This window comes from Argentina silus (genome assembly GCF_951799395.1).
Source record: "Argentina silus genome assembly, chromosome: 10".
Lineage (NCBI taxonomy): Eukaryota > Metazoa > Chordata > Actinopteri > Argentiniformes > Argentinidae > Argentina > Argentina silus.
Window position 1 is genome coordinate 9700558 of NC_139664.1, and position 24162 is coordinate 9724719.

Consider the following 24162-nt stretch of genomic DNA (forward strand, 5'->3'; position numbering starts at 1 on the left):
TAGATGAACAATAGAGCATGCAAGCTTAACACACATAATACACACAATGTTCACACACACACACACACACACACACACACATGCACATGCACCTGTTCTGACTCACCTGAGAACAGGTAACCTCCCAGCTTGCATTGGGATGTAAGAGTGAGTGCGAGAGAGAGAGGAGGACACATACATCTTCCTCTCTGTCTGGTGTGCACCTGCTGTTGAACTTACTGCTGTAACACAGTCCAGGAGGAAAACAACTGTGAGTACCTGTACATTCACATTTGATTTTGTTGTTGCTTTTTATTGTAGTTAGATTTTAATTTAACCCATACTTCTTAGCTTTAATTAATTAATTTAGTCATGTCTTTGTGGATCGAATCCACTTTGATTAAAAGTTTGTGAATGATTGATATCATGATTAGGTTGCTTTTATGTGCCATTACATCAGTCTAGAATTTTAAGAAATTCTAGGATGAAATTCTGCTCTTGTATTTCTGCACAGCTCTTTAATGAGTACTGGTAAATGCATTACCTATTATATAACTATCATTTAATTCTTATTCACACAAATTAGATATACAGAATAATGAGTTGAATTTAATGTGAACATCAATACTGTATTCATCCTGGCTATATTTTTGACTGATTCCTTTAGCCAGGAGGCCTTTATCTGCTGCAGAGTCACTGCACAAATTACTTGACCTGCACAAGAACATGCAAATGAGATGTCAGATTGGTGGAAGCCATGCAAATGCTTTAGAGAGGAAACTCTTAAAGAAGCATAAGAAGAAACTAAAGTGACATGTCTAAGAGAGGGAAAGACAATAGGGGTAGAGGAGAGGGAGGGAGGGAGGGAGGGAGGGAGGGAGGGAGATAATAATACATAATGTTCATGTTTTCCTCGCCCTGTTCTTCTATCCCGGCGGGGCATGTCCATAGGGCAGGTAACTAAGGGAGGAACGAGGCAGATGTATAGCCAAAGCCTCAGAGGGGGGACTGTTGGAGAAACCAGGGTATAGCTGAGACCTAGCTCACATGGAGATGAGAACCATGACTACCAGTGACAGACTTGGACAAAGAATCAACATAGCATTACAATCACAACAGTTCTAGAGCTCACAATAAAAAACTCCTCTCTACCTCCATTGTCCATCCCGATTAAGGGCTGGTGACAAGGGCTGGAGTTTATTTTATTATTTATTTTTTAAACACAAATTGCACAGTATTCAGACTCAACACCAGAAAACACTGAGTGGAAAATAAGTGTTCTGTCCCTCAATCACTTAATGATCTGGATGTCCTTACCTTAATAAATCCCTATACCCTAATTCACACTTTAGAGCCCACCTTAGCTGTACTGATCTGGCTTGGTGACACATCCACCATAGCTGCTGAGACAGTGCTGGAAATTCATTTACATTACATTTACATGTAATGGCATTTAACAGACGCCGTTATCCAATGCGATTTACAACAAATACATTTGTCTAAGTAAGTGAATCATCTATCCTTCAGTCATTATAAGAAAAAGTAATCTGTGCTAGGACCAGGGGCTATTAGCAGTCATAATGCTAGAAGAAGTTTTATTTATTTGCAGGAGAGAAACTTGCACAAGGGAGTAGTGAGGATGAAGAGGTCTTTAGGAGGGAAATGACAAGAACGGTTTGGTTTGGTTTGTGTCGGCCCTGTAGTGTGTAAAGCCTGTATGTTACCTACAGTAGATCGCTTGAGAAGCACTAGATTGGAACATATTAAAATTCAATTAGGCTTAGAGAAGGTTGGGGAATCAACATGTTTGGAGATATTTAATTGATGCTTAGAGTGTGGAATGGATTATATCTCACCCCTTTTTCTGTCTCTGAAACAGGTAAGAGGCTTGCTCTACCATGGTGCCTAAAGGGGGGAGTGGTTTTCTCCTCCTACTCATAGCGTATGTAGTTTCAGGTAATTAGCAACAACACCCCCCCCCCCCCCCCCACACACACACACACACATTATTACAGTGGATCATTACAGGCTGATTGCCCTACAGTATATTGGTAACACTAGTTTATAGTTAGTAGTGACCCTTTGTAAAGGACTCGCCCTCTATGGCACAGGTGTTCCTGCACTTTCCCTGTCACCACTGGTGGACCATTCTCATTGATGTGTTGACCTGGTTGTTTCTGTGCTGTAATCTGTACAAGACTGCATACAGTTAAGAGTTGTTTCTCTTTGGATGACATGCCTGCCTTAGCCATGCAGCCAGGTATGATGCCACCCATGTCCTCCATGATGCCAGACCGTGACCCTTCATCCTATGGCTTCCCAGCCCCGCCCCCTCGCTTCAGGAACATGGCCAAGAAACTGGTAACCAATCAATCAGTCAATCAGTCCCTACAGGGAAATAAGGTTTACAAGACCCACACTAAAGAATGCACACAATTCATGAACACAGAAAAGGTATAAACATATGACAACATACCATTATACTTCACAACAAAGACCAATAGCCACATATATATATATATTTTCACAATGGCAGAACAACTACAGTATATGACTTACGCATGTATCAGTGAAATTGGCCAAAATGCAAAACTCATAGAATGTGTTTTTAGTGCATCTCTGTTTGTAGTGCATAGTCTATAGATATGATATGATATGATACAGATATGATATACTGTAGATATAGGTGTCCCAAACTGTTACCAACAGAGACAAAATAAAGAATCTGTGTACTTTTTTTTTTTTTTTTTTACTGAGCCCAGTTTTTACATTACCCTAAAATGACGTTGCACCATCACCCTTTCAAAACATACTCCTAGAAGAACAGAACAATTTAGGAAACAAACTAAAAGAACTGGAAAAACATCAACAATGATCAAGTATAGTATATTAAAAAAATACAATTAATTTGATGGACAATTTTGAAAAAATCCACAACATTTTTCTTTAACTTTCAATACAGAAATGCGACCAAAAAGAATATACAAAAACTCATTACAAATGACGGAACAAACATATATCACCAAATGATCTGAAAGAGGAAGCGCAATATTTTAAGCATGTGTTTTCTATTCAGTCTCCTCCATCTCCCCTCAACGATGATCATTGCAATGACTTCTTTCCTACTGAAACAGGATCCGGGTGGTCTGACTCAGTGTATTAAAAACTGTAGGTCCCTCACCCCACAATTTTTCAATGCAAAAAACTTCATTAGATACATTGGAGATAACATACGACAATTACTAAAATAATAGAACATTATGAAACACCAGAGAAATCAGGCCTGGTCTTCATAGCAGATTTCGAAAAGGCTTTTGATAAAGTGCGATTAGATTTTGTTTACAAATGTCTTGACTTCTTTAATTTTGGAGAATCCCGTATAAAATGGGCTAAAGCCATGCCACAGTGGAACAGTGTAAGAGGAAAATTGGGATGACTCATCACCACACTTTTTTAAAATTTAAAATACTGTATACAATTATTGCAACTAAAAGAATGCTCACCATATGGGGGGCATTGAACAATCGCCACTATGCAGATTTGTTTTGTGAAAACCGAAGCAATAGAATCTGTTTTGGTATTGCCCCATTGTGTCTGACTTTTAGTCTAAGGTTCAGGAATGGCTGAGAAAAAAATACATTAATCCAAAAATAACCTTACAAAAAACTCTATTGAGTGACTTAGTGTTTGACGGACAATCATTAATCAACATCATCATACTCTGAGCAAAAAGATTAATTTTTACCGTAAAATCTGTGCAGGCTCTAAGAATTGAAAGTTTCAGGAGCTATGTGAGACATCACAGCACAATTGAAAAATATATGGCACAAGGAAACCAAGAGAGGGTGGCGTATCGAGAAAGGTGGGATGGGCTGGGAGCAGCTGAGGGGTGGAATTAAAAAATAAATCTAAAGGACTATACCAATTAAAAAGGAATATATCTTAGCATGTACAACAGGCAAAATACCAGACATACCATAATGGACATAAATTACCATGTTAAAAAAATAAATAATAATAACATAAATAAATACCTAGTAGATGGAATATGTTTGTAATAACTGTTAAAATGAATAAAACAAACAAAGTACGTCCCTCCTCTGATGAGGAGGGGTGGTGGCTGGGGGAAAAAAACATACTCCTCACTGTATGCTATTATTCAATCATTGATGAGTGCACATAGACTATCTTCATGCCATATGTTTTATGACACCCAAGAGCTTTGCTGATGAATATATGCCACACGTCTTGTTACACAGTTACTTCATTATTGATAGGTAGTTAATTGTGATGCCTCTCTGTCTCCACAGATGATGAAATGCCTGCAAATGGGTAAGAACATGATGATCACACAGTGTGCATAACAATAACTTTTTGTTCTGGAGGTTAATATTATTGACATAGTATTGCAATAAAATAGGCTATTATTACCCAATATCTGAAACAGGGACACATTCAAAAAGCCAGCTGTTGCAAATATCAAAACTTGTATAGAGAATTGTCTCTGTGTGTTTTACAGTGTGTGTGAGATTCAGTGGTTGCGATCTATGTTACAGGACACCAGGTGCCCATGGTGATGGACAATAACTTCAATAACAGGTGGCTCTTTTGTGTTTGTGTGAGTGTGTGTGCGTAGGTTGTATCAACCTGTCTGTTTGGTTAACTATTTGCATATCTATCATGCTATCTTACTAACAATTCCCAAACCCACCCTCTCTTGCTCTCTCAGTGGGATGCCAGTGGAGGAGAGAATGGCCATTGACAAACTGCCTGCTGAGTTTGTCTCTCTCCTCTCCTCCCTTCCTCCTCCGGATACAGACACAGACACAGACAGAGCTCGCTTCCTCTTCAGGCCCAACAGAACCATGGAGTTCCCTAACTCAGATTCGGAATGGGTACACACACACGCACGCACGCACGCACACGCACACGCACACGCACATGCACACGCACACGCACACGCACACACACAGTCCTGCCCAAAGCTTATAGTGGTACACCGTATACTCAAATTAATTTACATAGGGACCTATTCAAATCAATATTTTGCTTTGTAATGCAAATATGTTTCTTGTATTCTTGGACAACCAAAACTCAGCTTAAAGCTAGGAGAGTTCAAACTAATATTTACACAATTAAAGTTTCCGTTGTTGAAGCCAAGACCATTCATGGTCCACCATGGTCATGTTGCGTAACATGTTTCCATTGTTGAAGCCAAGACCATTCATGGTCCACCATGGTCATGTTGTGTAACATGTTTATTATTGAGGCAAGATGATGAAATATAAAATGAACTTTTTTTGGGACTCATATTTTTCTTGTACTTGGATTTTAAGCATATGTCACACTCCTTGTACCTTTCCTCTCTCTCCTCCTGTCTCCTCCTCTCTCTGTCTGTAGAATGTGACAGAGAGGTTATGGAACTGTTCCAGTCTACCACATCTGATACAGCGCATAAGGAACATGACGGTCAGTGCTCTGGCACGCCACTCGCAATCTATTTATCACTAGCTTCTTACCTATACTGCTTCTGTATTTTAATCTTTGATGTAAATTAAATCTCCTCCCCTCCCTCTCAGAATGGCCCTAGGTGTTTCTTACGGGCGTTTGTCGCCCCACTCTCCTGGGTCGCCTTGACGATGAAGGGTGGAGACAACCTTGACCGAGAGGATTTTGGGAGGCTGGTGTGGGCCTCTAAACCCCTCCTACAGAACATGCCCCTTTCTTGCATGAGCCTGCCCCCCAACATACATCGCCCCCAACTTGAAGAGATGTGAGTGGAACTGTGTGTGTGTGTGTGTGTGTGTGTGTGTGTGTGTGTGTGTGTGTGTGTGTGTGTGTGTGTGTGTGTGTGTGTGTGTGTGTGTGTGTGTGTGTGTGTGTGTGTGTGTGTGTGTATGAATGGGATAACTGGTGAGTGGACACTCCCCCCTAATGATGATGTCCTGGTCTTCCTGGTTCCAGGATGAAGATGCTGAGTGAGGTGTTTGGCTCTCTCTCTGAGGAACAGCGGGTTCAGATCAGAGAGTGGGCCAAGGAGAGGGTCACCCAGAACTACTACAACTGCAGCATGTCCTTCTGGAGACCCAAACCCAAATCCAGACCCAGACCCACAACAAAGCCAAAGCCAGGACAGAGACCAAAGCCAAGACCATTTAAACCTGCTGGTGAGAGTATACTGTGGTGTCAATAATTTGTCCTTAATATTGTTGTTAATATCATTTCTATTTAAATTGTAAAGTGTACTGACATGTCTTATGTGTTCTTTGGATAAGGTTTTATTATATTTCATTACACAATCATTCATTTACTCCTACACATCTACTATTATTGTATCAATTATTCAAATGTCCACACTGTTGATATGCAATGTTATCAACTGCATAATAATTATCACTCTCTTCCAGTCAAACCAGAGAGTGAGAGAGATAGAGAAGAGGAGAGTGGGGTGAGTAGAGAGAGGGAGAAAGAGGTGGCAGAGGAGGTGATAGAGAAGAAACCATTGAATGGTAGAAGACCTTCTAAAGTAAAACCAAAGAAAAAGAAGAGGAACAACGGTGATGAGGAAAGAAAGGAAAAGAGCTTGAGTGAAGAAAAAGAGGAGAGGGAGAAGAGCAGTGAGGAGAGGGAGGAAGTGGAGGAGAAAAACCAAAGAAATGAAGACTATGAAGGGGACAATGAAAAGAGAAAGGAGAAAAAAGAAGAAGGGATAGAAGATGGCTTGAAAGAAGAGGACAGAAACAAAGAACAGAGAGAGGAGAGAAGGAATGACGAGGATAAAGAAGACAAAGGGGAGAAAAACAGAGAGAGGGAAAAACAGAAGAATGAGGAATGGAAGAAAAATAACTTGTGGAGAAAAGGAGAAGGAGAAAAGGAGAAGGAGAAAGGAGAAAACAAAAGCAACAAGGAGATGGCCGAACAAAGAAAGCAGGATGAGAAGGAGAGAGAGAGTGCGATACGTTATGGAGGACCGCCTAAAAGAAGAACAGATGAAGAGAATAACAACAATAATGGGGAGAAAAGTAAAGAGAGGGAGGAAGAGGAAGAGGAGAACAAAAAGGAGAGGGAGAATGAGAGAGAAAGGGAGAAGGAGAGGGATGAAGAGGGGGACAGTAAGTTGCATCAGTCCGTAGGACAGCAGAGAGGTGTTGGTGTGTTATTGAGACACCACACCTGATCTGTTTGTGTGTGTCACACAGATCTTCATTCTGCAGTGTATGTGTATGTCTGTGTGAATGTGTGTGTGTTCATACATGCTATGTAAGGTAGTTAGACCCCCAAGGTTGAGCTGGTTGTTGCACTGGCGTAAGATACCCTGTAACAAATGTTAATAACACTCAGAGCTAAACGGCTAGTTCTAGCCTTTAGCTCAGAAGTTTAACATGTTCTGCAGGGGGTACCCATGCATGTGGGTGTGGGTGTGGGTGTGGGTGTGGGTGTGGGTGTGGGTGTGGGTGTGGGTGTGGGTGTGTGTGTGTGTGTGTGTGTGTGTGTGTGTGTGTGTGTGTGTGTGTGTGTAACACTCTCCTCTGTCTCCCCAGTGATGCCTGGCCGCTGCCCTCCCAGACTCATGTGGCTGAAGACACATGTGATGAAGATGATGGGGCCCTTCCTCACCCGCCTGCCCATAGACGACATCAAAACCATCTCAAAAGACCAGGTGTGTGTGTGTGAGAGATTTTCACGGACCACTTTAAATCTCACTGAGGCTGACTTCAGAATATCTGTTTTAATATATCTTTCTCTTCCCTACTCCCTCTTTCCTCCCCTCTCTCTCTCCTAGTTTTGTTCCTTTTTCGGTACTCCTCAATTCCGCTCATCGTTCAGAGGGGTGGGGATAATCCAGCCCACTGTGGGCAGGAAGATGTTCCGCATGGTCAGTGAGTGCTCCCAGAACAAACAGGAGTTCACACAGCACCTGGACAGGTGTGTATAATTTCTCTTTCCATAGGCATGCAAATGACCTCTCACTTTTTCCATAGCAATAGACAGTATTTTACATTTACAGTACGTCTCTCCCTTCATAACCTCATCCCCAGGCTATTGCGCACATTGCATATAAGCCTGGAATAACAACAGCTCAAACCTGGCCTTAGTGGGAGTGAATTTACTGAGTAAAGTATTTGTTATTATTTGATTTCAGTGAATCACACGGCTGTATTTATCAGAGTTTTCCTAGTTAGCCTACTATAGTCTACTTTTCTTCATTTGTGCTGCCATTAAAGAACTGGACAGGGGAAAGTAATGCCTGATCCCTCCCTTTTGTTTTCACCTGTCCTGTGTTGTCAAATCATGAAACATGAGGGAGAGGAAACGACTTGTAGTAGAAGAGGCTACTGGAATGCACCGGGTGAACTACCACTGTTACTTGATGACTCTTTGTGACCTGTGTTAACCAAACCTAACCCCTAACCTATGACTAATTTCCTTTTCTATCCAGGCTGGGCTCTCTGGCGTGTTTCTATGATGACGCCTCGCCCCTGAACTCCTCCCTCAGCAAGCTCCTGCTCTCTCAGCTTGACGACTGCAGCAACTCTGGAGTCACCAAGGTAACCCTCTCTCTCTCTCTCTCACTATGATGTGGTAGTTTATAGTTGCTTTGTAGAAGACTAGGATGGAAATAATCTCATGACTTTATGGTGTTACTCTCTCTCCCCTCTTGTTCCTCCTCCTCCTTCTCTCCTCCTAATTCCCTGCCTCAGCTGAAGAAGAAGCTGGTGAAGACTGTGATGTCATCCTTCGGGGACGATGCCAGTCCTAAGCTATTGACTGATCTTGGGTCAGGGGTTACTGTGCTTTCCGCCACCAGTCTCTCTAGGTTCCCCACCTCTGCACTTAAACACACCCTGGACTCCCTGGGACCCAATGTCAAATGGCACCTGAGTCAAGCCCAAACACTGGCCAGGAAAATACTGCAGGGGAAGGAGGTAAGAGAGCAGTGTTATTGTGCTCATACTATGGCCTCTTACAATGAGGTCTGGACCTTTATGGCACAGGTGTTCATATTCCCCCTGCATCAATAAGTCACTAAGAGGCTCTTCAACCCCCCCCCCCCCCCCCCTTCTTTCACAGGCGGTGTCTGGTGAGGAGCTGATGTCTCTAGGTCCGGCTGTGAAAGGTGTGGCCTCGGCCTTACTCAAGAAGGCCAAAACCAAGGGGCTTCTGGGTAGCGAGAACTTACAGAGCATGAGCCAGAGGATGAGCAAGCTGCAGAGGACGGCACTACTGGAGGGGGTGAGAGAAGAGGGAGGGAGGGAGGGAGAGAGAGAGAGGGATGGAATGGAGAGGAAGTTGAAAGATAAAGATATAGAGAGAGGAGAAGAGAGGAAAGAGAGACAGAACAAAACAACTTGTTTGATGCCTTGGTTAGAATGCTTGGTTAGAAATCATCATAGAGAGCAGACTGTCCAGTACCTGTATTCAGCTGCATGTTATGACTCCCTTCTCATCATTGAAGGTAACTTAGCTTGTACCCCCCTGTAGCTGCGTGGAGATGTTAATGCCTCAGAGCTGGTGAAGAGAGTCCCTGCTAGCCTGCTCTCCAGGCTGTCCCTGAACACCCTGGACAGAGCCAACCTCACCTCCCCTGACCAACTAGAAGGCAAGAAATGGACACGGGCACAGGTAACCCCAACCCTCACAAACCCTTCTCCCCATGACCTCAGTGTGTGTGTGTCCAACTGAACCCTGATAAACAAGATTGGTGTCAACATGTACAGTATAGAACCCCTTGTCCTCTGTGTTGCAGTCAGCCTTCCTGGTCAGAAAGATCCTGGGTAAGAAGATCAGACCTCAAGACATGAGGTGAGACCACTTGTGGAAAGCGTGTCTTATATGATAATGATGATGATGATGATGATGATGATGCAATGTGTTCAACATTGAAGTTGTAGTGTGTCCTGCAGTACATGCCTGTGTTGTGGAAATGTCTGGTCTGTTTTGAACTGGACAGGAAGCTAGGCTCGGCCATGCAGGGTGTGGCTTGTCAGATGATTGACAAAATTGCTGAGAGTGACGTTATGGAGATGGCACAGGCTTTAACAGAGACGCCACGTTGGCTCTCTAAGACACAGGTACACACACACACACACACACACACACACACACACACTGTTCCTCTCTTTCTGTCTGTCTTTCTCTCTTATTTCTCTCTCTCTCTCTCTCTCTCTCTCTCTCAATATTGAAGTCTGTTCTGCTATTTTACACCCCCTCTCTCTGTCTTCTCTCCCCTCTCTCAGGTGTGCTGTGCTGCAAAGAGGCTTTATGGATGTTTAGAGAAAGAGAGACCAGGCTACCTCCAAAATATCACAGATGAGGAGCTAGAAGACATCCCTACACTACTTCTGCTTCACATGCCGTAAGTAAACATACACACACACACACACACACACGCACACGCAAGCACAATAATCTCATTTGTCCTTCTTCTGTTGTTGTTCTAATCCTTGTTCTCTATACACACACACACACACACACACACACACATACACACACACACACACACTTCCAGGGCTAAGAAGATCGAGAGCCTGCCTGACGCTGTGTGCCCTGTGTTCCTTGAGAAGATGAGTGAGGCCAACCTTAGCTCTCTACCTCTGAGCTCCCGGTCTCGCCCTGCTCTGACCAGCAGAGCCCTGCGCTGCCTGGTAAAGGTACGTGTGAAAAGAAATATAGATCACTTGACCTTGAATGTAGTGCACTTGTGTGTATGCGTGCGCATGTCTCTGTCTCATGTCCGTCTGTCTCTCCAGGGGAGGAACATGTCTGATCTGCCCAGTGAAGAGGTGGAGAAGATGGGGCCATTGCTGTGTGAGCTGGCCCCCTCGCAGATCTCCCTCATGGCCCCAGAGGCTCTCAACTCCACCCTGAAGGCCCTGGCCTCCTGCACCCAGATACCACCCCGCCACAGGAGAGCGCTGCTACAGATGGTCAATGACACTTATGGGTATAAGAACCTCTTCTATTAGGATCGGTTCTTATGAGACAGTTTTAGGAAAAAGTGGTCAAGCAACATAGTGAAAGGAGGAATATAGAAGAGAGAGAATGACAAGACAGAGAGAGAGAAGAGAAGGAGAGACTGTGGCAATAGCAACAATTCCAAAGAAGAGTTGAAAGGGGGAGATAAGAGAGTAACACATTTTTTCCTAATTGACAGGGATCCATCAGATTGGTCCGCTGACACTATGGAATCCCTGGGTCCTCTCCTCCTATTGGATAACTCTAGCATCCTCTCACTGCGTGTTAAGGTGAGTGTCTCTGTGCCATCATATTCTCTCACACTCACATTCATTGATCTGATCTGTTTTGTTCTCCCTAACTAACACCATTCATTAAGATTCATAAACATTCATAAACTATATCTTTCTCTCTATCTTTCTCAATGTTTCCCTGTGTTCCTCTTGTCTGTGTGCTTCCCCTCCTCCATCCCCTTCTAGCCGTGGCTGAAGGCCACACTCTCTGACCTGAGGGACAGCCTGCCCACCCGCCCGGCCATTCCCCCTCCTCAGGAGTTCCATAGCGGCCCAGACCGCTCAGTCCTCTCAGCACTGCGGCAGAAACTCTTCTCTCTCTCCATCTCTGACTCCCTCACACAGACAGCGGTGATGCCCTCACGCAGAAAGCGAGAGGGTGAGAAAGAGACAACACACTCAAGTGCTTCCAAGCATCTTTCTCTAGTGCTTCCGTGAGATGACATTCTCCCTCCCTGTTTGTCTGTATGTATGTCTGTCTGTCTGTCTGTCTGTCTGTCTGTCTGTCTGTCTGTCTGTCTCTCTCTCTCTCTCAGTAGTAGGTCTTCCTCAGGTGGAGGTGGTTCCCTCTGTGTCTGTGATAGAGGACCTGGGTGACGCCAACATCTGCTGGAGCCCTGCCCAGCTGTCTACCATGTCTGTCGACACGTTCACCTCTGCCGTGGAAACGCTTGGGGCCATCCCTGACTACAGTGCAGAACAACTTGGCGTGCTCAGACAGAAGTCCATTGAGGTTCAGATAATATCCATCACTGACCTTAGTGTCTAGGGCAACTTTATCCTAGTCTATCCTGGTGCAGAGGACAGTCTGCCACATGGCCATGCTAGAAAGGACAAAGTATATTTCGCAAGGGGGTGCTGCCTAAAATGTTGTGAGGGGGGTGGGGGGGGTGGAGGGGGGGGCGAGAAAATGTTACATATCATCTGTTGAATACACAATTCTGGTGACTTTTGATGGGAGAATAACATAGTGGTTAGTGTGACTGAAAAGCATGAAATTATCGGGTCTCAGGTAAATGACACAAGGCCTACAGCTGATTTACCTGAGTGCACCCGCCCGGACCTGATAAACATTTCTTTATCAACAAAGTCACCCGCTGACCCGCACCTCCCCTCCTACATGCCTGCTTCTAACCCATAACATAACCACTAACCCTGACCTTAGCCTTAATCTAACCTTAGATCAAGAAGAAAAAGCTCATGTTGCTAGTATTGCCCCCTTTGACCTTTCTTACATGGCCACTTGCTCCTGATAAGACAAGTTGTGGTCTAAATGGAAGACTATGATCATTATCTGAGTCAGGTTTCTTAGTGGTGGGCCAGACAGAAGCTCCTACATGTGTGTATTCCTCTGACCCGTGCTTCTGCAGGCCTGGGGTCCAGTGGCAGGTCTGAATGAGAGCCAGGTCCTCCAGATGGGCTGCATCACTCAGGGGCTCATCCAAACTGAGCTATCCAGCCTCCCCATCTCCTCCCTGGATACCCTAGAGGCACTTGCCCCCTGTGCCTGGACACAACAACAGGTATACACACACACACACACACACACACACACACACACACACACACACACACACACACACACACACACTTCATGCAACAAACTAGAATATGATGATGATGATGATGATGTTGATGTCTCGTCCCTGACAGAGGGAGGCAGTGTGGAGAGCTTTTGTTGGGCGTACTGGTATGACAGTGGGTAAACTGGGAGCTGTAGAGCTGGTGGGACTGAATCAGTTTGTGTGTGGGCTCAGCTCTGCTGAGACTGCACAGCTAAACTCTGACGCCTTCTGGTGAGTATTCTACCCACGGCTCATAAAGCACTGTGTGTGTGTGTGTGTGTGTGTGTGTGCGCACACGTTCAAATGTGTTCATATCCGTCTTAGCGAGGCGGTGGAGTCTATAGGACAGGCGCAGTGCCCCCTGGTGGTGACTGAGAGGCTGAAGGTGCTGGCAGTCGACGTGTTTGGGGAGCCGAGCAGCTGGACAGAGGCTCAGGTCAACATACTGGGCAACATCATGGGTTAGATAAACATTACTCTATAACTACTACCGTCTGATTCTGAAAATGTTCTACAGTGTATGTTCACTACTAGTGTATATTACTACTACAGAATATCCCATTTGACCTCACCTTCAGTGTATGAATTGTTCATCCATCATGGATGTACCGTATGTATGATGAAACTTAATTAAAGTATTTTCTCTCTCTTTCTCTCCTTCTCTCTCTCTCTCTCCTTCAGCGGGTCTGAGTTCATCTGAGCTGGGTTCTCTCAACCTCTCTGTTCTCCCATTCCTTAGCCAGACCAGCATACCTCTCATCCCCACTGACCGCCTCGCCGTGAGTGACCTCTCTCTCCGTCATATCCCTCTCCCTCTCTCTCTCTCTCTCTCTCTCTCTCTCTCTCTTTCTCTCCACACTCACTACCCAAGCAACAAATGCTCGCTCGCTCGCACACACTCACACAGCCAGACCAGCATTCCTTTCAGTTGATAACTTCTCCTCTTGTTCAGAGACTTTGATTAGCTCTCTTAACTTCTGTAGTTAATTAAGTAAGTTGATAAATGTCTGTGAAAACCTGCAGATAAACAGAATCCTCAGCTCTGGGTATTTCACCTCTTCCTCATCTCTTATTTCCAATCAAGACACTCTCGGTCAGCCAGCTGGAGGCTCTGGGTCCTGACAACTCTGCCATGGTAACTATTGCCCAGAGGGCGAGACTGGGGGAAGATCAACAGGTTGCCCTTGCCAACGCTCTTGGTTTGCCTTATACCCGTGCTGACCAGCCCACCCAAAATCCACCCAGTAACCTGGCCCAACAGTCAGGTATGAGAGAGGCGGAGGGTTGCAAAGGCTAAGCAAGAAGGAAAGTGGAAAATCTGTCTAACCTATAAATCCAATTTGAATAAAAGCATAATCTGTTTCTCCTCTAGGAGCATCCATGTTGGGAACTTTGGGAGTTGGAGTCATTCTTCAGCCCTTTCTCCTTCTTCTGCTGGGTTTTGTCCTGCAGTAGTGCATTGGATGGTATAGCCACCCAGACACTTTACCTCCTATAGACATGCATGACTCTGCATGTTTCACTATTTATAACAATTTGTTAACAAGAATAGTAATGAAGACTTGTGCATATTTTAGAAAGTACTGACTATCTGAAGCCTTCCTATCATGCATAGAAGATAGGAACTATCAACACTATTATATCAAATAATATATTATATGAATATTTATGTAGATGTTAGATGATCATGCCATGTTAGAGGCATTGACCTAATCAAAGCAAATAGACATGAAGAATAAACTATTTTCAATCCATTTGTGAAATATCTATTTATCTATATTAAAGGCAGACTGGAACATTTAATGATGTTTGTCACTCTGAGTCTCTTGTGAAGGTTTGTGTGAGTTGGATACTACAACTTGAATGTAAGGATGTGAACATTGGGCCCTGACCAGATTGAACATGGAAGATTGTGTAACCTGACGATAAAGATTTATTTATTTATGGGATATTGTTCATAAGACATTTTGATGGTCTTTGAAGTACAAAAAGCCCCAAATTAGTTCATGACACACAAAAGCACTAATAGACTCAGTAGTTTATTGACTATTTCTTTCAGGGTACAGTATTTCTTTAGAAACAGAATCATTGATTAGGGATCATCTATGCAAAAACAGAAATTTGAGTTAAAGCAGGAAAACAAAGAAAGTGATGTACTTTAGCACTGTAATCTTTGAAAAGAGACACTCTTGGGCTGGACACACAAACACTTATCAAAAAAGTAAAAGAGAAAGGTTATAAACACCACTGATTCTGTAACTAATCAAAGGATAAAAACAGTCATAAAAAACAATATTTTATTTTTACAGTTATTTCACATGCTCTCACATGTTGGAAATGCTTTTCTTTAGATCCAATCACAGTCCCCTCAATCCTACATCAGAAGCGTTTCACTCTCTCACTCATATACAACACAAATATTTACCTATTACATACCTATTACATACCTATAGGTATGGTAACTCAATGCAATGCTCAAGGTTGGCAATGCCATTGGAAGATCCTGTACCCGTTGACCACTACAGTAGGGGTAATGACAGAAAGATTGAAATCAATGAGCGGATCACATTCTGTTAATGAATGACATTAATTTAGCAAAACAGTCACAGTAGGTTTTGGTAGACGAGTCACTGCCTACAAATTGCATTTAATTTTCAATTGAGGTAACTGATGACCTCATTATTAATAACTGATACTAACTCAATAGAGATGAGTAGTATTACATCCTGAGTGTCAGACAAAGTGAAAGTTTAAGGCTAATCTTTCACACTAAAAATCACAATGTTATCTCAAATGTTATCAAACATGCATGTGTTCCTCACTCATCCAAGTCCCTCACATCAGAGGACTTTAGGGTAACTTGATGGATAACTGAACAAACACACAATCTACTCAAGAGCGGTTTACAAGTCGGGGGCTTTACTTTTCTTCCTATCCCACACCTCCTCTTATAACAAAAACTGCAGTCTCTATTTTCTCACCGTCCTCGTCTCCCACTATATCCCTCTCATCTCCCCCTCCCCCAATATCTCTCCCTCCCCTCTCCTCCAGCCCTCTTTCAGTTAGGTTTGTCTGTCTTCCGTGCAGTAATAAAGGCCATGCCGTGAGTCCTGAAGTGAGTATTCAGATCCGAGGCCTTCTCAAAGCGTCTCCCACACACCTTACACCCCACCCTGCCCTCCCCGTCCTCCCCCAGTGGCGTAGAGGGGTAAGAGGAGGGAGACCCCGGCGGAGAGCTCGGGCTCATATCACTGTGGTTACCGCCATTGCCAGGGGAGAGGGCAGGGCGGTCGTTAGGAGCGGGGCGGCTGTGGTTGTCAGGGACCGTGTCTCTCACTCTGTGGCTGATGAAGCGATGGCGGGAGAGGGAGGGAGCGGAGGCGAAGCATGCGCCACACTGCAGACACTGCAGACTGACTCCTCCGGCCCCCTCTGAGCGGTGCTGGGGGATGTGCTCCAGGAAGGTGACTCGGTCCTCTGTGGAGAAGCCGCAGGGCGCACAGCGGAAGCCAGACTCTGGGAGAGAGGGGGGAGGGCGGGCAGAGGAGGAGACTCGAGATCTCTTGGACGGGCTGACTCCCTCTATGATGTCCTCATCTTCCTCCTCAGTCTTGACTCCTCCTCTTCCTCCTCCTCTTCCTCCCTCGTCTTCCTCAGCCGAGGTGGTAAACGGTGGGGCAGAGCCTCCGTCCTGCTCTGAGGAGCTGTCTGCCCCCTCCACACCCCTCCCTGGCTTCTGAAAGAGAGGAGGGGGGAAGGGTGGGTGGAACAGAGATAGGAAGAGGAATAGTGTCTGTTAGTTCCATATAACATCCATAACCAGACTCAGTCTTCTCACCTATCAGGTGGTCTCTGTTGAGCCTCTAGCCTGCAGACTGTAGTCTGGTTGTAAGATGAACCAGGTATATAAACCCAGAGAGAGAGAGTACCTGTGGTGTGTCCTGGGTGAGAGCATCCATGCTGTGTCTCAGCTGGATATGTCTCTCCAACACCAGTCTGCTACTGAAAGTCCGCTTTCCCTCAGTGCAGAACCTACACACGCGTGCACACAGACAGACACACGTGTGTTGGCAATACAGAGGATGCACGCTCGAGACTCGTGTGAGCTCGTTATGCGAGGAAGCAATACTGTTTGCAGCAGTGTGACGCCTGTTACACATGGTTGTGTAGGTTGTAGGGTATAGTGCAGTCAGTAAAGAGTAAAGGATTTTGCATACTCACTGGCAGTGAAAGACTCGTTTGATGCCCTTGTGTTTGACTCTGATGTGGCGTCTCAGACTGGAGGTTGAGGAGAAGGAGCTCTCACACAGACTACATGGGAATTTCTTCAGAACCTGCAGCACACACACACACCCCAAACAAATCAATACCTATCAATCAGTTACACTACACAGTCAAACGGTATACCACCTAGCACAAGGCTACTCAACTAAAGTCAACTCCTGGAAATGCATATGGGATAAGTGCACAATCCATTTGAGTTCACCAGTCTCAAATACATTATTTTAAATGTTCTGGACATCGGCATGCTCTAGAGTACTGCATGCATTCACAGCAGTGCCAAGCCACAAAACACATCAGAAGTTGAATATAATTCTTCAAATGGGGGACAGATTAACAATAAATAAACTGAACACTCCTTATGAAGAGCGACAACCTACATGTTTCTGTTGTAAAACAAACAAATGAAACTAGAGGATATGTTTACTAAGAAGAACTCTGAGAAGAAATCTGTTCTTCAGAGGAAAATAGAGAATCTTTCCTGTATCCTCCACTTCATGAGAGGATTGTGCTTCCAAAAATACTGATACATGACATCTATACGTGGGCTAATCTTAACTTGACAAATGTGCACAGAACTCAATGTTTTGCTTCATGCATCGATGCCTCTGGGAAATGTACATGAAGGTTTGAGTTGCGTGCACGTAGGCTCAAGTTAGGATTCAAGCCTTTGTGGTTAGTTTAGTTTAAGGGCCAATTACATGGTTAATGGTGGGCCACACTTGGCCCGTGGGCCGGGAGTAGAATAGGCCTGACCTAGAGGGTCAAAAGATGAAATGGATCACTGTCCAGCCTGATCAATAACTATCATCAACAATCACTACAATCTACTGTGACATCACAAGGTAAATCACTTCTACAGGACACATTTTTGTCTACGAGTTCTGTGCTGTGTTGCTTAGTGTTCCTAACCTTGCCGTGTTGCTCGGCCATATGGGTAATGTAGTCTTCTCTGTCTGAGTAGCGAGCGTGGCAAGGCGCACAGCTCCACCCGGTGGTGGTCTTCATCCGTGCTCCATCCCCATCTTCCTCCTCCTCTTCCTCTTGATCTCTTCCCCATTCCTCCCCGTCTGAGCTCTCTGTCTTTACAGAACTCCGTGCTCGAGAGGGAGGGGCCGGGGACAGCGCCATGGCAATGGGAGCTTCCTGTTTGACCGTAGGGCCTCTGTGTGTAGACTGAACAAGGAACGGGGGGAGGAGAGAGTGAGAGAAAACAAAGAGATGCAGAGAGGATGAGAGAGGGGCAAGAGGGTGAGGATAATTACAGACATACTTAGATTGTCCTCTTCTATCTAGTCAACAAAATGCCCCTACACATTGAAACATGCCTGTACTGTGGAGGAGGAGAGACTTTGTGATATTGTGAGCTCGGTGAGGTAGAAAATGAAATTAATTTTGTTCTCTACTGTCCATTCTATCATGACCTCTGTCAAAATAATGTCATTTGAAAATCTTAATATAAAGCAACCGAATATTAGGCCTATGTGGTTTAGTGGTAAATGAAAAATAAAAGAAAATAAAAAACCCTGGAGCAGAACTGTGAGAGACATGCCCTGAGGAAAACCCAGAGACATACCTTGATGTGGTCCAGCATGGAACTTCTCTGAGCATAGAGCTTGGTGCAGTCAGGACACTTAAACACGTGCACCTTCTGCTTGGCCAGGTGGGTGTCAAAGTGGACATACAGCAGGGGCTTCTGGGTAAAGACTGTGTCACACATCACACACTTGTATATCATCCTGGGAGAGAGAGAAAAGGGAAAATAATGTACCATGAGCACATTCTAAATCCAGGAAAGGTGTGTTTAAGTGAGTGTGTGTGTTCGAGTGTGTGTGTACATACTTGGCCTGCCCTCCTGTGAGTGTGGGGTGCTGTGTGCTGATGTGACTCTGTGCACTGGGGGCAGATTTAAAGGCCATTGGGCAACTGGGACATTTGTGGAACACCTCACAGTGAGCCGTCTGGATGTGAGACTTCACTGAGTTCAACCCTCCAAACACCACCTGACAATTAGAACACCTGGGGGGGGAGAGAGGGGGAGGGAGAGAGAAAACGAGAGAGAGAGATAAACTGTTAAGAGGCTTATGTATGATGAGAGAGAGATGAAGAGTACCAGAAAGTATGTGTAGATACGGTGTAGATACGGCAATGAAGGGGACGGAAAGAGATATAGAAATATGTTCTCCTTGGAGGGAGGATCTCACCTGTAGCCTATGCGCCGTGCGAAGTGAAGACAGGCCTCCTGCAGGTGTGTTTGAAAGGCTGGTTGCTTGGCCAATCCCCCACACTCAGGGCAGACATGAGGGGACCGGGATTTGTGGATGCGCTGGTGAGCCGCTGCGCTGCAGGCATTAGGAAGGAGCATGGGGGGGGAACACTCCATACACGACTGGAGACGAGAGAGGGAATGGAGAAGAAACAAGCACAAGTGTCACGGTACAAGCCATTCCCACACACAAACACAGACACGCATATACACACAGACACACACACAGACACACACACACACACACTTGTGAGACTCACTGCATTGACAGCTGGTTTGACCTCCTGGAAGTGAGCGGCCACCTCCGCCTTGCTGCTGAACTGAACCTGACACTCAGGACACTTGTTGTTGGGGTACTGCACCGGCTCCGTCTTTTTACAGGGGATTGCCTGCTGCAGCTGGGGGGCAAGGCTAGATGATGCCTGGGTCAGCGCTGACGTCACAGCCACCCCAGAAGATGATGGGACAGAAGTGGAGATGGAGGGAGAGAGCATGCCTGAAGAAAGAGCAGTGAAATGGAAAGAGAGGAGGGTTAGATATGTAATGACAAACAAAGCATGTCTGACTGACAGAAAGGTAAAGTTATTACTGTATAATTTCACAGAAACAGGTCACATACAAACACAGACTGGGGCACACTGTGACTGACACACACACACACACACACACACACACACACACACACACACACACTAACCAATGGGTGTTGTGTCCTGCTGACCAATCATCTGCTCCACAGTGACAGGTCTCATGACCAGGTGAGAACACTGCATGACCAGGCCTCTCTCCTTGTGCTCCCTGGCATGCAGCAGCAGGCTGCACTTGTTGAAGAAGGCGAGGCGCTTGGCACAGTGGTTACACGTCACCTCGATCCTCAGGGAGCGCCGGTCGTAGTGCCGCGCCAGGCTCCTCTCCAAGGCAAAGGTGTCACCACACTCCAGACAGCGGTAACCCTGCAAAGGACAGGAAGAGAGAACACACAGAACTAGAACCATAGCGAAAAGTAGAACTGACACTCAATATTCAAGTCTGACAGAAAGGTTCTGTGGTGACAATGTTACACTAGGATGGACTATTTCTCTCCAAGGCCAGTGCTAACATACCCAAGTCTGATAACTGAGGTCCTGAGAGCAGCTGATTTGAGCAGTGTTTATAAGCGCTTGCCTGCTTGGCCGGATTACTAACTATGGGGCACTGGGGCAAGAGCATCCTATGGGCCCCCCTACCAAAACACTCACATTAACCCAAGAATCAAAATCGATAAATACAAAATATACAAAAAACCCTTCAGCTCCACTCCACCTTTTTACTGCATTTTGGAAAAAGAATGTATATGGAGTGCACTTTCTGGTGGTTAGGGGGCTTGCTGCACTTTTTCGCTCATAGTCAGTGTTTGTGTGCAAACTTTCTTTCAGTCATATGGAACTGTATCATCGGGGGCCCCTTGGTGGTTGAGGGGCCCCAGTGCTCTAAGACCCCTGGTTGTGAGTATACTGTACCTGTGCAGGCAGTGGCAGGCCCCACTCTGAGGGCAGTGGCGTGGACAGGTCTGGTTTGTAGCTGGGCAGCAAGTTCTTGCTGTTGAGGATCCTGTTGAAGGCTTCCACCAGACTGGACTGGCTACGTGATATGATGGCCCCCGTGTTGTTCACAATGGAAGCTGGTCTGCTCCCCCCCTGAGGGGATAGGAGGGGGGAGGGGGAGGACACTGCTACTCCCCCGTTCAGTGTTTTCTGCCCCAGGCTGCGCACATTCACCCCTCCTGGGCTGAATCTGGGAGAGGAAGAGGAAGAGGAGCAGACAGGGGGAAGAGCTGCAGATTTGGTGATGCTGACGGCTGTAGCAGACACTTTGGGCTTGTTATCGACGGCCATTCGGTTCTGGGCCTTGCTGGCAGCCACTAACATGGCGGTGCTGGCATCCTGGAGTGTTGACACAGGCAGGAGGCCGCTGCCCTTTGACTTCTGTTGCTGAGGCTGCTGTGATACCACCCTCTTGGGCCTGCTTATGACCTTGCGACTGCTCACGGACGATTTGGCGCCATCCGCTCCCTTAGAGGCAGTCGCCCCTGCCCCTTTAGGTGCTACTCGAGTCACTGTCCTGGTGATGCTGCCTGTAGGGGTCTTGATTGTTTTGATTCTAACTTTGAGCGGGCGGGCGGGGCCTGGGACTGTGGCGTTAGAAGCCATAGCGACCGCTGGAGATGAGCCCGAGTTCTCCATGTCTGTTTGTTGTCCATCTACAACCTCCATCTTCAAACCTTCCACACATCCACCATCCTTTAGTCTGCTCCCCAGGCTAGGCTCACTTTCCATGGGCTCATCTCGATCATTGGCCCCTTGTAGGGTGGAGGCTAAAGCTGGAGCTGGACTGGGGCTTCTCTTTGTTGTAGAGACAGCTGAACCTGTCTGGTCAGGCGGAGGACTTTCAGGCGAGTCCCTCTCGTCAATCACATGCTCTGGGTACATCTCCTCCGGGGCTGGGTTGGAACCAGTTAGGGTGGAGGAGAGCCAGCCTTGGGGGCCCTCTGACTGGGCAGGAGGAGACCCGGGGGTAGAGGGGACGACCTCTGGGGGTTGAGGTTTAAGGTTTGAGGATGTCTGAGTTGCTGAGAGTGTAGGATGGGAGGTGAGAGGAGGAGGGGAGGATGAAGGTGGGGAGCCAAACAGCTCAGATGACACGCAGTGTCGCCGGTGAAATTTGGGAGGGGAGCACATGGGAGAATCTGGGCTCTCCTGGATCACTAGTGGGCTACCCAAGTCTGGCTCTGAATCGGCCTCATCTGAGTCCATTATACGGCGTATCCCAGCTCTCATACTCCCATTTGAGGGAGATGGGGAGGAGAGCAGGCCAGGGGGACGGGGAGCATCCTCACTCAGGATGGAGTGAGAAGGGAGACTTTTGTTGGTGGAGAAAGAGGATGATGATGATGAGGAGGAGTTGGCCGGTATAGTGCTCGAAATGTGAGGGGTTAGGAGAGGCTTCAGTCTGTTGAGGATATTATGTTTGGTTGTGTTAGCTGACCCCCTGACAGCTCCTCCAGAGTCCCCTCCCACACTAGCGGTCTGTGGAGAGCAGGGGGACCATAGCTCTCCATTGGCCTTTCCCTGGCCCCTCACACTGGGCTCCAGAGCAGCCACAGAGCCCTCAAACCCGTTATGGGTCATCGGCTTCGATGGCACCAGACTGGGCATCCGGGGGCCCAGCTGTGAACCCAGCAGAGCCCCCCTGACTCCTGCTTCAGTCTCCACCTCTGGGTCTGTGCCACTGTCCTCAGGGCTGTCCATCTCATCTCCATCCATTCCCTCAACCGCCCCATACGCATCAGACCGCACCCTGTTCTTCACAATCACACTGACCACAGGAGGTTCACTCTGGGGGTTTGGGTGGGGGTCTGGAGGGCTGGGAGGTCTCAAGGAGGGACCCCCACCCCCTGTCACACTGCCACCAGCCTTACTCGTTCCCTCCGCCCCCTCCTCCGGAGCTGACTGGATGGCCTCTTTGGCATCAATGTCTGGAATGTCGAACGCTGCCAACAAATCGTCGAAATCTGGGGTCTTCATGTCCCCCATTCCCGGATCACGGACTGAAACCTGATGGACACACACAGAGTGACACACAGACACTTTGGAAGAAGCACTGGGAATATAAATGTAAGTCATTATGCATTATTGGAGGGGACAGTGTGAACATTAGACTACCCTTTACCTTGAGGCATATTCAACAACTTTACAACATTTACACTCCAAATCCATTGGAGTGTAAATGACGTTAGTTGAGGTTTAATGCACTAGGGGTCCCACTTGTGGCGCTCAAGTGGAGTAGGGAAGTTGGCTAGCAAGCCCTTGAAAAGATGGCGTGCTAATTTCTTGAATAAGCCTAACCACCACAACTTTTGGACAGCACTGCAGCATTGCAGGTTCCCAAATCCCAACTGCTCAAACGTGAACAACATTAGTACTGTTCGAGCACTGGTAGTGTAACATAGATACGTAGCTAGCTTGCAAGACAGTATGATAAAATGGTACAGTCAGTTGTATGCTCAGCTAAAGTCTAACGTTAGCTAGCTCCCACAACATGTTGCTACTTAGCTATTTGCTGAACTTGCGAGAAGACTTTTCTGTTTATTGCTGAGTTTGAGTCCGTCCAGCTATCTACCAGCTAATGCAATACGCTGTTATGATAGGTATTTAGCTCGTTATCACACCATAACATATCGGCTAAATATAACCAAGTTATGATTCCTAACTTCTCTCTACCTTAGCCTTAGCTACCTTGCTAGCTAGCTCACGTCAGCGCGAGGGGGTCATTAGCTAGCCAGTTAGCTAGCTTACGTATGGTTGTGTTTTCGACTCTCGAGTTTTAAAAAAAAAAATCCCTAAATAACTTCATTCATTTGTGTTCACGGTTCTCTTGAAATATATACTATTGTTTTTCAGCATTTATCCATATAATGTAGATAAAAATTGTTCGGTTTGTTTACCTGGCTGTAGGATTCCCGACTTCACTTTGACGCATGAGTTGTTCGTCACGGGGACAGAGGTCCTGTCAGGTTGATAAATAGAAACAAACTTTGGAGACATTTCTGAAGTTGCAGCTGACAGTTCTCAAGCTTGGGATGGCCTGATGTACTAAACACTGCCATACCAAAATCAGACAGACAGACGTTTTCATACTTGAAAATCAAGCTAGGTCCATATCTCATACTATGGCATCCGTTTAACAAACCTTGATGAGGGAGCACTATCATTCTCTGTACTGTACAGTCCGATCTCAATACCCCAACAATATGGTTTATAACAAATCTTGACTTGACCAGACA

At 46.0% G+C, this 24162-nt stretch overlaps 2 protein-coding genes across 6 annotated transcripts; one reads left to right on the forward strand and one right to left on the reverse strand.

Annotated features, from left to right (window-relative positions):
• The first annotated feature begins 173 nt into the window (after positions 1-173).
• Positions 174-14575, forward strand: otoa (otoancorin). 3 transcript variants are annotated; one of them, XM_083678509.1, is made up of 30 exons: positions 174-250; positions 1859-1935; positions 2228-2340; positions 4290-4311; positions 4536-4578; positions 4709-4874; positions 5380-5448; positions 5559-5752; positions 5944-6146; positions 6387-7091; positions 7521-7639; positions 7763-7905; positions 8420-8528; positions 8682-8906; positions 9052-9213; positions 9463-9603; positions 9728-9783; positions 9932-10052; positions 10218-10336; positions 10490-10631; positions 10731-10924; positions 11135-11225; positions 11415-11607; positions 11765-11961; positions 12599-12751; positions 12882-13024; positions 13118-13254; positions 13475-13572; positions 13878-14058; positions 14166-14575. In XM_083678509.1, the coding sequence occupies exons 2-30, from the start codon at positions 1878-1880 to the stop codon at positions 14246-14248; spliced, it is 4380 nt and encodes a 1459-aa protein (XP_083534635.1). In that variant the 5' UTR covers positions 174-250; positions 1859-1877; the 3' UTR covers positions 14249-14575. The 3 variants fall into 3 exon arrangements, with proteins under 3 accessions (XP_083534635.1, XP_083534637.1, XP_083534636.1); XM_083678511.1 differs by having other exon boundaries at positions 11768-11961; XM_083678510.1 differs by lacking the exon at positions 174-250 and adding an exon at positions 1627-1694.
• A 244-nt stretch (positions 14576-14819) lies between these two features.
• Positions 14820-23942, reverse strand: znf687a (zinc finger protein 687a). Of its 3 annotated transcripts, XM_083678819.1 has the most exons (11): positions 23824-23942; positions 20840-22933; positions 20038-20293; positions 19601-19836; positions 19279-19463; positions 18917-19093; positions 18651-18813; positions 17987-18250; positions 17015-17127; positions 16723-16825; positions 14820-16529 (listed from the first exon to the last, which is right to left on the reverse strand). In XM_083678819.1, exons 2-11 carry the CDS (start codon positions 22910-22912, stop codon positions 15852-15854), a joined length of 4248 nt encoding a protein of 1415 aa, XP_083534945.1. In that variant the 5' UTR covers positions 22913-22933; positions 23824-23942; the 3' UTR covers positions 14820-15851. The 3 variants fall into 3 exon arrangements, with proteins under 3 accessions (XP_083534945.1, XP_083534944.1, XP_083534943.1); XM_083678818.1 differs by lacking the exon at positions 23824-23942 and having other exon boundaries at positions 14820-16526; positions 20840-23322; XM_083678817.1 differs by lacking the exon at positions 23824-23942 and having other exon boundaries at positions 20840-23321.
• Positions 23943-24162: the final 220 nt, after the last annotated feature.

Coding starts and splice junctions, on each gene's coding strand:
- otoa (XM_083678509.1), top strand. CDS start 1,878: ATGGTGCCTAAAGGGGGGAGTGGTTTTCTCCTCCTACTCATAGCGTAT. Junction 8,529..8,681: donor GCAACTCTGGAGTCACCAAG/GTAACCCTCTCT, acceptor TCCCTGCCTCAG/CTGAAGAAGAAGCTGGTGAA. Junction 13,573..13,877: donor TCCCCACTGACCGCCTCGCC/GTGAGTGACCTC, acceptor TTTCCAATCAAG/ACACTCTCGGTCAGCCAGCT.
- znf687a (XM_083678817.1), bottom strand. CDS start 23,002: ATGACTTACATTTATATTCCCAGTGCTTCTTCCAAAGTGTCTGTGTGT. Junction 19,837..20,037: donor GCAGGACACAACACCCATTG/GTTAGTGTGTGT, acceptor CTCTTTCTTCAG/GCATGCTCTCTCCCTCCATC. Junction 17,128..17,986: donor TGGCCGAGCAACACGGCAAG/GTTAGGAACACT, acceptor TGTGTGCTGCAG/GTTCTGAAGAAATTCCCATG.